General features: G+C 33.3%; 2 protein-coding genes across 3 annotated transcripts; both read right to left on the bottom strand.

Annotated features, from left to right (window-relative positions):
- Positions 1-552: 552 nt before the first annotated feature.
- Positions 553-5,637, bottom strand: LOC110682292 (B3 domain-containing protein Os01g0234100-like). Of its 2 annotated transcripts, XM_021858598.1 has the most exons (8): positions 4,939-5,637; positions 4,779-4,838; positions 3,961-3,992; positions 3,744-3,864; positions 3,244-3,450; positions 2,288-2,372; positions 1,763-2,179; positions 1,573-1,668 (listed from the first exon to the last, which is right to left on the bottom strand). In XM_021858598.1, exons 2-8 carry the CDS (start codon positions 4,830-4,832, stop codon positions 1,661-1,663), a joined length of 924 nt encoding a protein of 307 aa, XP_021714290.1. In that variant the 5' UTR covers positions 4,833-4,838; positions 4,939-5,637; the 3' UTR covers positions 1,573-1,660. The 2 variants fall into 2 exon arrangements, with proteins under 2 accessions (XP_021714291.1, XP_021714290.1); XM_021858599.1 differs by having other exon boundaries at positions 553-2,179; positions 4,939-4,978.
- Positions 5,638-7,767: 2,130 nt separating this feature from the next.
- LOC110682291 (B3 domain-containing protein Os01g0234100-like) lies at positions 7,768-11,786 on the bottom strand. Its single transcript, XM_021858597.1, has 7 exons — positions 11,591-11,786; positions 11,402-11,482; positions 10,062-10,093; positions 9,815-9,965; positions 9,500-9,706; positions 9,001-9,091; positions 7,768-8,772 (listed from the first exon to the last, which is right to left on the bottom strand). The coding sequence occupies exons 1-7, from the start codon at positions 11,621-11,623 to the stop codon at positions 8,102-8,104; spliced, it is 1,266 nt and encodes a 421-aa protein (XP_021714289.1). The 5' UTR covers positions 11,624-11,786; the 3' UTR covers positions 7,768-8,101.
- Between the last annotated feature and the right edge of the window lie 1,088 nt (positions 11,787-12,874).

Genomic DNA, 12,874 nt, shown 5'->3' with positions numbered 1-12,874 from the left:
ACCCCATATTAATGCAGCCAAAATAAAGTAAATAATGGACCCAAATTCACTATTTCAACACTCATTTGATTGATTGCTGCCATTTAAAAAAAAAAATATCAATTGTTGGATCTTTGATCTCAAATTTACAACGTTTAATAATGTTTGATTTAGACTTATCGCACATGCACCTTTTAGATTGTGAATTGAGGTTGAAGCCCTGAAGGAATACTCTTTATCTTCTTAAGGCAGATTTGCAAATACAGTACTAAACTCCCATATAGTCCCGTTGAATTTATTACCCGAATAGTTTCTACCTTTAGTACTCCGTATTTCCGTAATATTTGTACTTATAAAATAATAACTCTGGCGCTAGAGCCCGAGGTATGAGACATCTAAAACTTAAGTAAGATGGTATTAACTCGTATTTCTAATTTCACCCAAGTGTACTCAAATATGTTGTTGCTTATTGACAGCTTAACTTTGGTAATCTACACCTTGTTTGAGGAAACAAGGTGTAGATTACCAAAGTAAAGCTAAACAGGTAAAGAGGCTAATAATGACACTGTAATAATGATAACTACCACAGAAAACGTCCAAAAATATAAGCTAACCTTATTCTTCAACAGTTCAACTCGAGTCTATAGCTAAATAAGTCTTATTTAGAAATATTGATCAGGTTTGTAGTAGTTAGATTTTGGGTCTAGATCAAATTCGACCAGTCCAAATCGGAAAACCCAGTTTTGAGTATAATAGGAGTCAATATTACTAGATCTACATTCAGCAAAGCTTGATGGATTTAGACTAGAATTTTTTTTAATTAGTTTAGTCAAATAAACCTTAATAATACTCAGAAGCATGTTACCCTCACGGTCTCTTGACTTCTTAAGTTTGCTGTCGAAACTATGCTTGAATGAGATCACACTCCTAGAATACAAGATAAAGTCCCTTAGTATACAGCCAAGTGCAGTTCTTTAACCTCAAATACGTTCAACCAAATACTATATTACACATCTCAGATCAACCAGAAGTACCACTTCAGTTACTGAAGAGTTCTACAGGTTCAAATAAAAAATTCCCCCAAAAGCTAACAGATGCTAAGCCACTGCAAATATGTAGGTTCCTTACGACAAAGTAATTTAACCAATTTCAGCTATTCCATAGTTATCTATTCTAGTATTCTGTATTGCAATATTATTATCAAATCACTTATAAACCGCTAGTTCTATTTTGTTTTCATACAATAAGCCAATATCTTGCACATGCTTCGTATATCCTAGAGACCCTACTTACAAAAGCTTCCTTGGTAAACCAAGGCACTGATGTTACCAAAATGCAAAATTGCCTTGGCTATACATATGCAAGACATACAAAAGGAGATTGACTGCACATAATGACATAACAGGTATATATAACTAGTACGAGTATATACAAGAGATAAGAAAGTATCACCACCATTGAACACTGACCTGTTTCTGAAACCTGAACTTGTGATTCTCAATCTTCAATTTCAGCTCCTCAATATCACCAGAACGCTTGTCAAAAACCCGAAGCACCTCGCTAAGTTTTGCTTCAAGATCTTTAATCTTACTTTCAGAGACATCCTGCTCTGCACATAGGTTCTGATATTGCTGCTTGTTCTTGGCAGCCTCAGAGTCAGAGGCAATCCTTTGAAGTCGGTCTAGATGACTGCGCAAAAATCCGACTTTCATCCCAAGAATTTTGAGGGACTTTAGTTTTTCATCCCATATAGAAAATTCATCCTTAAAGTTATGGAGCTTACAGCTTTTTATCACAGCAGCAACATTGACAGTCTCAATGATGCTTCCAGCAATCAAGACAGGATTAATGCCTTTCAGGAGATTGATATGAAGCAATGTGTCCTGGCTGCAACAAAGTTGGTAATAGCTTTGCTTGATATCATGAGGAAGGTCATACTTTTTCTTCAGCAAATCATCAATTACTGTTTGGAACTCCTCAAAGCTTGCAATACCACTATCAACAACAAAGGAATCAGATAGCAAAACATGTTCGGAATTTCCAGGATTTACAGATCTCTCTTTTTCTATTTTATCTGCCTGCTGAATAATACAAGGATCATCTTCAGAGAGAAACACTTGGACTTTATCTTGAGCTCCTTCAGACAGAGAAGATGGTCGATTTGTTTCAATAGCATGCTCAAGGGTGCCCACTTCTTGACCTGAACATAAAATTGGTACAATTACAAACTCAAATCAAATTTATCACTCTCCATATAAAGATATAATTGATCCAAAATATACTTAATTAAGATGTGACTCAACAATACCACTTCGTGTAACTTCAGTTGGGAGACTTTGTATGACACGAGATTTATCATTCTTGGTCAGGTTACTTTTCCTAAGTATGTACAGCTGCAAAAGATTTGGTGATGCTTTAAAATTCAGAAACAATAAGGATTTCACGCGAAAATAACAATGAAAACGTTAACTTGGATAGTGTTATTCAGCTTGAGAAGCAATTCAGAGAGAAAACTTCACTATGTTCCAAAATTTAAAAAGAGATATGTCTTTGCAGTAATGTCATCTATTTGACAAGCTGAGTTGTTCTAAAAACACTTGTATGAAAAAATTAGGCAACTAGGCTCTTTTAGTTATGCTAAAATTGCTATGTGCTTTTCGACAATAACAAATAATAACGTTGGATCTACCTAAGAACAAATACAGTTTCAGAACATAAACAAATACAAGTATAAGACTCCATTCAACAATGCCTTCAAGTACTAGTCTTTCATCATTGACACGGTGCCTCTCCTCAAGTATCTACATAGGCCAATCCATAGTCCATCATGAATAGGGACATCTTGACACTCCAATTTGGTCCATTTGCTAGACAAATTATTAAAAATCTTCAAGATACTTAGAGTTGATACATGTAACATAACTTCTCTCAGACTTCTACTAACTTCAAATCTACTTCTGCATGTTAAGCAGAATTTAAGTTTTATCCTACAGTTTTAACACCTACTTGGCATACAATTCTATAGCCACAGATTGAGTCATCAACATTTTCCAGAATTATCTATCCAGGTGAAACTTTTAGTCTTCTATTCATGCTCTTCCGGTTGCAATTCTCATTCATATTAACGAAATTTTGAATTGACACTCTTAAGCTTAGACACGTGCAATGTTATAAAAGTTACTAAACAAAGTAGTCAAGAATCAAGACTGTGAAGGACAGCAAAAACAATAGAGGAAAGGAAAGCATACATATCCAAAATACTACCTTAAATCTGGTAGACTTTACTAGTTGGAATACCAGGACATCACCTTCTACCAGTTTTTCAGCTATAGAAAATCCTCTCCACCCACCACTTAATGCCGACTTTCTAGCAAGATATTTTGCATGGTACTGCTTACCATTTTCAACTTCCAAGTTAAATAAAGTATCCTTTTGTGGCATATTCGCCTTGCAAAAAGAAAGAGGAAGCCCCTAATGAAGATAAAACTGAGTTAGCACAGGTTACACTATCTCTGGCCTTCAAACATCAGAATTAACCTAGTTTTACATTACATGGAATATGCTACGCAAATCTAACATGGGTAAGTATCCACAGGTATAGCTCAGCCATTTCCAAATTACGGCCAGCTTTACGCCAAATCTAAATGGCCAGATTCATACCCATGCTAGAGCAGCAAGAATCCTACAGATGTCCTCTAATTGAAATGAAAAGTACATGTAACATAGTCAACATGAAAAAGGGACTTAAATAGAATAGTGCTAACCATCCAAAAACAGCTAGCAACGTGGGACTTCACCATTGTTTTTATAAAGCTAGGATATTGAACCGCTAATCTAGAGCGAAGCTCCTCAGCTTGACAGAGTATCGATGACTTAACGTTTTGCCTACAGATTATAGAAGTGCCCACATGTTAACAATTAGTATAAAATAAATGACAAGACCATTGATCTACAAAGTAATGCAAATGATATTTCACTAACCTCTTGACTTCCTTGTGTGGATGGAGCAAACTCTGTAAAATACACATCAATTAATTATTTCAATACACACCAACAAATTAGAAATTTTACTTCTCTCATTCCATAATAATCGCAACACTTTTCTTTTAAGGAAATTCCAAATTTATTACTTCTACAACATTGTTTATGTACACCCACCAAATTCTGAGAGTTCACTTTTCTATAAAATTCGACTAATTTTAATCTATTCAATTTTTGACAGCATCAAATAACCACCTTACACACAAAATTCACACAATCTATGAAAGCATTTTACATCAAACCAAACACACACTTGTTAATTTGTTATACATTTATATACTCGCTATTTTCCTACTTCCCTAGCAACAAGAGTATGCCAAGTCAAAGTTTCAGAAACGGAGTGAGTAGTGAGTTCTACGCTACCTCCATTATTTGCAACAATTTGACATAGAGTAGATAGGAAAAATGTTCTAATCGTTGCAAATAATATGAAGCGAACGTCCTCGTCACATGTGTCCCTCTCTTTTGATTGTACTTCATGTAATACTATAAGCTATTTCATCCACCATTAACGTTGTTTCCCGCGAAAATTTGCTGCCTTAACACTTAATTTCTTACTATTTGACTGGGTAAATTGCTAGATTCTTGCGATTCAACCCCAATATCAAAATTAAAGAATAGGAAATTATAAACCATTAACAAACTTCTTCATGCATACATTTCATCAATTTTGTACAATAATTTAATATGATTTTGATCATATGTAATTGGCGTAAATTAAAGTTACAATTATGATAATAATCGCAAAAAATTGTTACCTTGAGCGCAGAAGCTGACGATTTCCTCTTAAGCTTGACAGTAGTTGTCTTCATTTGACCCTGATAATAATTTCAGTAGCAAAATTTGATTATAGTGTTTAAAAATGAACGATTTTAAACCAAAATTTGGGAATTAGGGTTAAGAAAGACTAGAGAGTACAGAGTATGTTAATTGCTTCGCCTTCAATTCCGTCAGCGATCTCTACCGTTTTCTTGACATTTGGCTCACTCTTGTATTTACTCGTACTTCATAATTGAATATTCCACATTTCCTCCCCAAAATCAAGGGTTAAAACTTAAAATTGATAGTCCTTAAAGGTTATTTTTTTTTGACAAGCTCCTTAAAGGTTATTAGGTTATGCGATATGACATTAGTTTTACAAAGACTAGACAATTTTTTTTTTTTTTTGGGATAAGGAGATGGGATCGAAACTTGTCATAGGTCAATCCAACTCAGGTTAGTGGGCTAGACAATTTAGGAATGAGGGGAAATAATAAGGAAATCTCCACCCCAAATTGACTCTAGTGGCCGTAGTGGGGTTTGATTGAGATGACAAACTTACCACTAGACCAAACTTTATTTGGTGAGTAGTATTACACTGTTATGAGTACTAATGTTCTATCGGTTATTTACTTATTTTATTGTATGGTATGATATGAGGGTAATGATATGAAATTCATTCCAATTTCTTTAATAAGGCAAATCTGTATTAAATATTTAAATCTAATTTTTTATTTACTTTTTGAATAAATTTCATTTTATTTTTGAAGAAAATATAGTTTTAGTAGTTTGTTATTAGATAAATCGATATACGTCAATGTGAAAACACTTTGAAAAAAGAACTCACAGTCCACACCTACACAATATTGTCTCATATAAAACTTACCACACATGCACAATATTCTTCTGTAACAAATTTAACTCAATCACATAAAATTTCGCATAGGTCATAAAACAAAAGGACAAAGGGAATACTTGTGAAGTTGTGGGTGGAAATAAGCACAATAACATTTGTTCAATTGTTTCACAATAATTGCAACACCAATAGGGACACGATACTATTTTACTACTATAGTAACCACACTTGCATAGATATTTATTCTCTCTCTTATCAATCACACTTACATTATTTTTTTATATAACATTTTTTTCTCCCGCTAATAATTAAATACGAAATACATATAAATTACTTTATATCACAAAATGCATCCTTTGATCTTCACACTATAATTTTCTGAAATTTTGTACAATACCTAATTACCTAGTATTACAATTACTTAACTACAATACATACACATATTCTTAGGTGCACACTCATGCACCTAGAAATAGGTGTAACAACAACACAATATGAACATTAACTTTTGAAAAAATGAACATTAGCTTTCTTCTCCTCTATTTTTCTCCTTCGTTTTTTATTTTCTCTCTCCTCTGTTTTTTCCCCTTTTTTTACACTTTGTTTTTATTGAATTTGTTTCTTACAACATGAAAGTAGTTATTAAGTATGAATTTTTTTTTTTGTGAACTTCGATTTTGTGCTTTAATTTCGATTGATTAAGGTTTATATGAATCTTTGAATTCACAAATTATACTCTATTTTTTCTCCTTCCTTCTTTAATTCCTTTTTCCTCTGTTTTTTTTCCTTCTAGTTTTCTCGTTTTGTTTTGATTTAACGATTGAATCTGTTCCTTACAATATGAAATTGGTTGTTTATCTGATTTTTTGAATTCATATGAATTGATTTTTTTTTAGCTTTGATCAATTTCATATGTGTTTCATCTAATTTTCTTCATTTTTTTTATCAATGAACATAATCATGCAAAATATGAACATATGCATAGGTTCTTTAAATATGCGTAAAAAATATGAACATATGCTATTAAGAAAGAGAACATATGCATAAACAGACTTAATCAGTATATTTATGAACAATAAATATTTACTATGAATATTTACATTATGAACATATAAAATATTATTATGAATATAAGGCATTTAATTATGAACATAAAAAAAATTGAAGAAATAAAAAATAAATATGATTACGAAACATATGCATCATACGTATTCAAAATATGAACATATGCATTGGTCCATTTTTTAATGCGTATGAACATAATTAAGCATTTCAGAAGGTGAACATATACATAAGAAATATGAACATATGGATTTAGAAAGTGAATATATGCATTTCAGAAAGTTTACAAAAGGATTCAGTATATGAACATAAGAATTCAAAATATGAACATATGCATTTCAAAATGTGAACATAAGGTATCTGTTTGATTTCACTATTTTTTTTTGACAATTCCAATAAAAAATTTCGAACAATAGAGTATCGAACAATATTCAAACAAAATTAGGTGATAATCATATAAATTCAAACAAAATTGAGTGAAATTTACATAAAATTGCCTTTTTTTTCAGGGAGGATCATTTTGATTTTGCATCTTTTCTCTAATGTCCATTGATGTTTTTGCAGTTTTTTTAGTGAGATAAAATGAAATAGAGGAGAGAGAAAGTGAAAAAGAGGAGAGAGAAAATCATATAGAAGAAGAAGAGTTTTGAGTTTGGAAGTGACGTTACATTTATTGGGTGTGAGTGTGTGTATTGCAATTTTCATGTTTTTCTAGTGTTAGGGCTTTTCTTAATTGGGTTATGTGTAATTGGGTTTTTGGGCTATGTTGTTACACCTATCACCTTAGACTAATTGCAATACATAATAATTTATAAATGGGATGTGACCCCAAAGGCCCAAACCGATTTAGCACATGGGCTGGACCGAACTAGCCCTTTACCAATTTGATTTCGAGCCCATCCCTATCTTGAGGTTCATTGTTTATGCTTATTGATCTTGCTGGAGCACCACACAATAAAGAATCCAAATGTCTAATTATTCTGATTTTCTACATAATCAATTAATTAATAAGATTTGCTAATCCCGAAAGAGTAGCTCAAAACATCCAAAAAAAAGAACAAAATAGAGCATTTCTCTAATCAGCTACCCCGTATTATATATTATATCAGAACAAAAGCTACAAAAATATTACAAATTACACAACAATTTGAAACAAGAAAACATCTACTACCATTATCAAAATGCACAGCTATCTTCCTTGCAACTTTTGGCGAAAGGAACTATGATAAATCACACACTTGGATTGGACGGGCAATTTTTTGATTTTTTGAACAAGACTGGCCTGGGGTTTCCCTTCTAACTAGGGGTGGTTTTAAAAAAAAAAATAAAGAACTGGGATTGGACAGGATTTGTCTAACGTTACTCGTAATGAAGGTTATTACCAATTCACCAGGGGGCATGTACCTATTCCTGAAACTTGAGTTCATGACTGTTAATCTTCGACTTCAGATTATCGATATCAGCAGCACGTTTCTTATGGGCCTTCTTCAATTCAGCAAGTCTAGCCGTAAGACTCCTGATCTCATCTTCTGCGCGAGAATTCTCAGAACATAGCTCCAAACATCTTTGATTGTAGGTGGCTACTTCCGGATCATGCACAATTCGTTGTAGATGGTGCAAATGGGAACGCAGAAAACCGTTGTTCATCCCAAGAAGTTCAAGCGCCCTTAAAGTCTTATCCCATATGGCAAATTCTTCCTTGGAAGTTGAAAGATCACACTGTCTTAAAGCATCAGCGATGGTAACAGTCTCAATTATGACTCCACCTATCAAAATATGGTTCATCCAATGCGGAAGATTGGCATGAAGCAAACTGTCTTGACTGCAACACAGTTTATAGTAACTCCATTTAATATGTCGAGGGAGCTCATAGTCTTTAAGCAAGTCATTGATTACAATGCTAAAGTTGTCAAATGTTGAAACAGCACTAGGACTTAAAGCTGCTTCTTCACATATCGGGAAACCATCAGCAACTCTTGATCCAAACGAATTTTCAGTACTGTTACTTTCTGAGTTTTCAGGTGGCTGCATACTTCTCTGATCAACTTGAGGCAAGTCTATACACTTTCTGGCTCCTGTGGTGAAGTTATCAGACTAAAATAATCAGTATGGTTGAGACTTTAGGATATGCTCCCTCCATCCCAGCTCAAGGAGTATAGACAGGATGAAGAACATTAGAGAGAAATTATGTAGTGAATGTGTATCCCAACTTCGAGCTGGAAAAACAATTTTATTACGGGTAATGATAACTCCAAGCTGGGACAGAGGGGTTATAAGTATATTAAAAATTGAGACAAACCTACCAGGATCACTTTGTTTTTCGGGAGTATCCAATTTTAGCAGGAACAGAGCTCCATCTACCTCAGTCACTTTATATTCTTTTACTATGTAGACCTACGAAGGATTTTATATAGCTAATATAAGATCAAAGTACAATCAAAGCTATGCTCACCAGCTGCTAGTTTAACGTTGTGCTTGAAACAAGTGTAATCAAAATCGAGATCTTTAGTTCAAAATTTGTTCATTCCTCTTAATTTTTTTGGGGCAGATGAATTAATTAAATAAATAGGACACCAAATCTTTTTTCTGAAAGACTTGCAATAAATTATGAAGGATTAGTTTTGTTATCTCTCCACCAAACTCACAAATTTTGCTCATTCCAGGTTTTTATAATAGGCTTTACACTCATCATATTTCTACCATTCTAAGTTCTCTAGAGTCTGAAGTAGCCAGCACAACCTTTGCAGAAATATCAAACTTAACGTGCAAAGAAACGACAAGATATGCCTAAGACAAGATTACCTTAAATTTGGCTTCTGCTATTAGCTGAAACACAAGAACATCTCCTATTAACAATCTTTCAGAAATAGCAAATCCTTTCCACCCGCCACTTAAACCTGTCTTTCTTGCAAGATATTTTATCTTAAATAGCTTCTTACTTTGAGTTTCCAATGTTATGATGGTGTCTTTTGGTGGTAAATGCTTCTGGCAGAATGGCGCAGGAAGTCCCTATATCCAGAAAAATCAAACAAATTGAATGAATAAGCAATACAAATTTCAGCAATAGCCAAATCTAGGTGTTTTCACATATTACTAGACTAATGCTTAGTTGCTTACCATCCAAAAGCCACCAGTAACATGTGACTTCACCAAAGATTTAATAAAGCTTGGATATCTCGGATCCAATTTGGATCGAAGTTCTTCAGCTTGAGTAGCAGCAAAGGACTTAGATTTCACATTGAGATTTTTCTGAACATTAAGCTTACATCTTCAAGAAAACAGCCAGCAGTTATGTCAGAAATAACAGATTATAGAGACAATAGATGATTAAATTTAACTGAATTCTTCAGACAATTAGAACAACCTTTTGGGCTTTCTGTGCTGATGCCATAACCCCTACAAAGGACATATTCACCAGTCTGTTGTAAGAACTTTGAAATAAACTATTTGACTTAATTAAAAGTAAGAGGCACACAAGAATATGTTAATAGGATTTGCCAATAATTTGAACAGCAATGAAAGTAACATTCTCTAAAAAGTCATTTAAAGGACTAATTACGTGGTCCCAGCCCCTGTCGCGTCCCGACCCACTTAGCTTCGCTTACTTTATGTAGTACCATAACCTTCAGCCGACATGAATTTTTTTTTTCTCAAATCTCAATGATTTGAAAAGAAGGAAATTCTTCTATCTAGTGCACTAATATGTCCTTAATGTAACATGAATCAGAGCATATTAGGATGCACTTTCATCATTTCATGTAGGATTCATTAGAGTACCAGCATACTATACATAGCAGCACCAAATAATGTACCATTATATAGATTCTTTTGACAGAAATGTACATACTATACTATAAATAATACATAGCAGCACAAATTAAATGTATGCTGGTACAAAATATACCTTAAGCCTAGTGTTCAGTGATAGAACGCTTTTGATTGTACCAAGTCCAATATTTTTTTTTTGTTCTTTATTTACTCGTATTAATTTCTCCTTTAACATTATTTGTATGAAAGAAGGGGTTAACTTTTTTAGGTCGAAAGCAGTAAAGCACAAACAATTACTACACATACTAAATAAAGGTTGATTGCAATCTAGAAAATATTGCAACCACCTCACAAAAAGGGTACCTAAACATCCGTTCAAAAAAAAAAAAAAAGTACCGAAACATTATACTAGCTGTATAGACCATATTATATACTCCGTTACATATTATTCGTAACAAAAAAATATTCTTGTCACGCGGGTCTCTATCTTTTTCTCTCTCTACATCTTAAAATCAGTCTCTAACATATGCATAGGCACACAGCCATTGAAAAGGGACGGGTCAGTCCAATTATTTTCTCATGATATCCGAAAATAGAAAGCAATGTCATTTAATTAGTAAGGACTAGGAAATAAAAATCAACGAATAGTCAATCAGCTAAAATTTTGGCAATCAATCACCCATCAATTAACCCCAGTAACCATAATCATCATAACAAATGCATGTTGTTTACCTTTTAGATCTTTCACGATTTACCAACGTAATTATTTAAAGTGTTAAATAGAAACCAGCATTATACTTGTATAACATTCCATTAAAAGACGGGACCATAATTATTCATCGATAATCGATATACATTACTCCGTACTTTATTATTAAAAAAAAAAAAAAGAACGGAGAGAGTAATAAGAAATCCCTAGAATGAAGAAAAACTTACGGAAATATCAGAAGAAGAACGAGACCAAGTCCTGTTGACGTACTTCCTCTTACTCTTCCGCTCCTTACTAGATGTTTCTTCCTACAAATCAAAATCAATTTAAATGCTACAACTAATTTACTAAATTTTTAAAAAAATCCTAAATTGGGTGTTTCGACTGTATTTAAGGAGAGAGAAAGAGAGACAAACTTGGAAAGGGATAGGGATAAGAGGAACAGACATTATTATTATTATTATTGTAGAATTCAGAATGATACAATAATTAAAACAAAAAAGTTGAAGAAGAAGGCTTAGAAATGGGTGGTTGTATGAAATTGGGTTGAATGTTGCGATGAATTGTTAAGGCAAGTAGCTGATAGATGTGCAATTGGTACCACTTGACAGTTGACACACCCCCATTTAATACAAACAAGTACTTGATTCCTTTTTTTGACACCTAGCTCCACCACATGACTCATGGACCCCTTTTTTGTTCCATTTTAAGGCCGGATCTAGACTATATAAGGTACCAGTATCGACCGTTTCCTTCTTTTTTTTAAAAAAATATTCACACCGTTTCACCTTGCTCCAAACCTTTTAATTAAGGTCTCTCCCTTATCAAATTGAGTTTAACTCATGGTTGGATGGATTTGATGAGAGAGATAAAATATAAGAGTACCCCGTTATGATTTCGGAGTAACAAAGTATGTAATACAGTCAATAAAATTTGGTCTATGTGGTTTTCACTATGGTACAGAAGTCGGGCTAATTAAGGATCAAGTTGAGTTCAAATTAAATTACACTAGTGTCGATTTGAGTTTAAGTCAGGTTTAATTATCGTTATGTAGAATTCAAATTGGATCAAATTGGAGTCAGATTTACTCTAGATTGAGTCAAATTTATTTTCAAGTTGAGTTTAGATTAGTTACAAATCGAGTTTGGTTCTCGAGATCTAATCAAGTCAATTACAGTCCGAATCAGCTCGAGTTGGTTTTTACATTGCTCTTTCAAAAATAGGCAATTAGGCACTCAAGTGGCAAGTGGCCAGTGGCAAGACTAGCAACTAGAAGCAACCAAATTGACAAAAAAAAAAAAAAAAAAAAAAAAAAAAAGCTTGACAACTAAAAAAAACGTTTTTTCAGACCGCTAAAAAAACAATTGATTGATTCTCTTATGTAACACCAATGCTTTAGTCCGTTAGTGTTACATAAAAAAAATGTCAATCCAATTTCCAATACAGTACTAACAACAACATACTTTCATACTTTGTTAGTAAAAACCTTAAATGGTGCCTCTTCTCAGATATTATATGATCCAGCATACCACTAAACCAGAATATACTAAACCAGAATATGTTGAAGAAAAACCTTAATTTTGGATGTCACTCACTATACTATATTGGTGAAGATTGTAGGAGACTAGGAACAATGAACACAAGTGTGTATTATAGTATCAGCACTCAGACAAGCCTCTAGCACGGTTACACGGTCACGC

This window comes from Chenopodium quinoa, unplaced genomic scaffold (genome assembly GCF_001683475.1).
Source record: "Chenopodium quinoa cultivar QQ74 unplaced genomic scaffold, ASM168347v1, whole genome shotgun sequence".
In the NCBI taxonomy this organism is placed as follows: Eukaryota; Viridiplantae; Streptophyta; class Magnoliopsida; order Caryophyllales; family Amaranthaceae; genus Chenopodium; species Chenopodium quinoa.
The sequence above is the reverse complement of the archived record's forward strand: the minus strand, read 5'-3'. Positions and strand labels throughout refer to the sequence as shown.

Coding starts and splice junctions, on each gene's coding strand:
- LOC110682291 (XM_021858597.1), bottom strand. CDS start 11,623: ATGTCTGTTCCTCTTATCCCTATCCCTTTCCAA. Junction 9,966..10,061: donor CAGCACAGAAAGCCCAAAAG/GTTGTTCTAATT, acceptor GTTTTCTTGAAG/ATGTAAGCTTAATGTTCAGA. Junction 9,707..9,814: donor TTACTGGTGGCTTTTGGATG/GTAAGCAACTAA, acceptor TTCTGGATATAG/GGACTTCCTGCGCCATTCTG.
- LOC110682292 (XM_021858599.1), bottom strand. CDS start 4,832: ATGAAGACAACTACTGTCAAGCTTAAGAGGAAATCGTCAGCTTCTGCG. Junction 2,373..3,243: donor TAAAGTCTACCAGATTTAAG/GTAGTATTTTGG, acceptor AATCTTTTGCAG/CTGTACATACTTAGGAAAAG. Junction 2,180..2,287: donor AACTGAAGTTACACGAAGTG/GTATTGTTGAGT, acceptor TTTTATGTTCAG/GTCAAGAAGTGGGCACCCTT.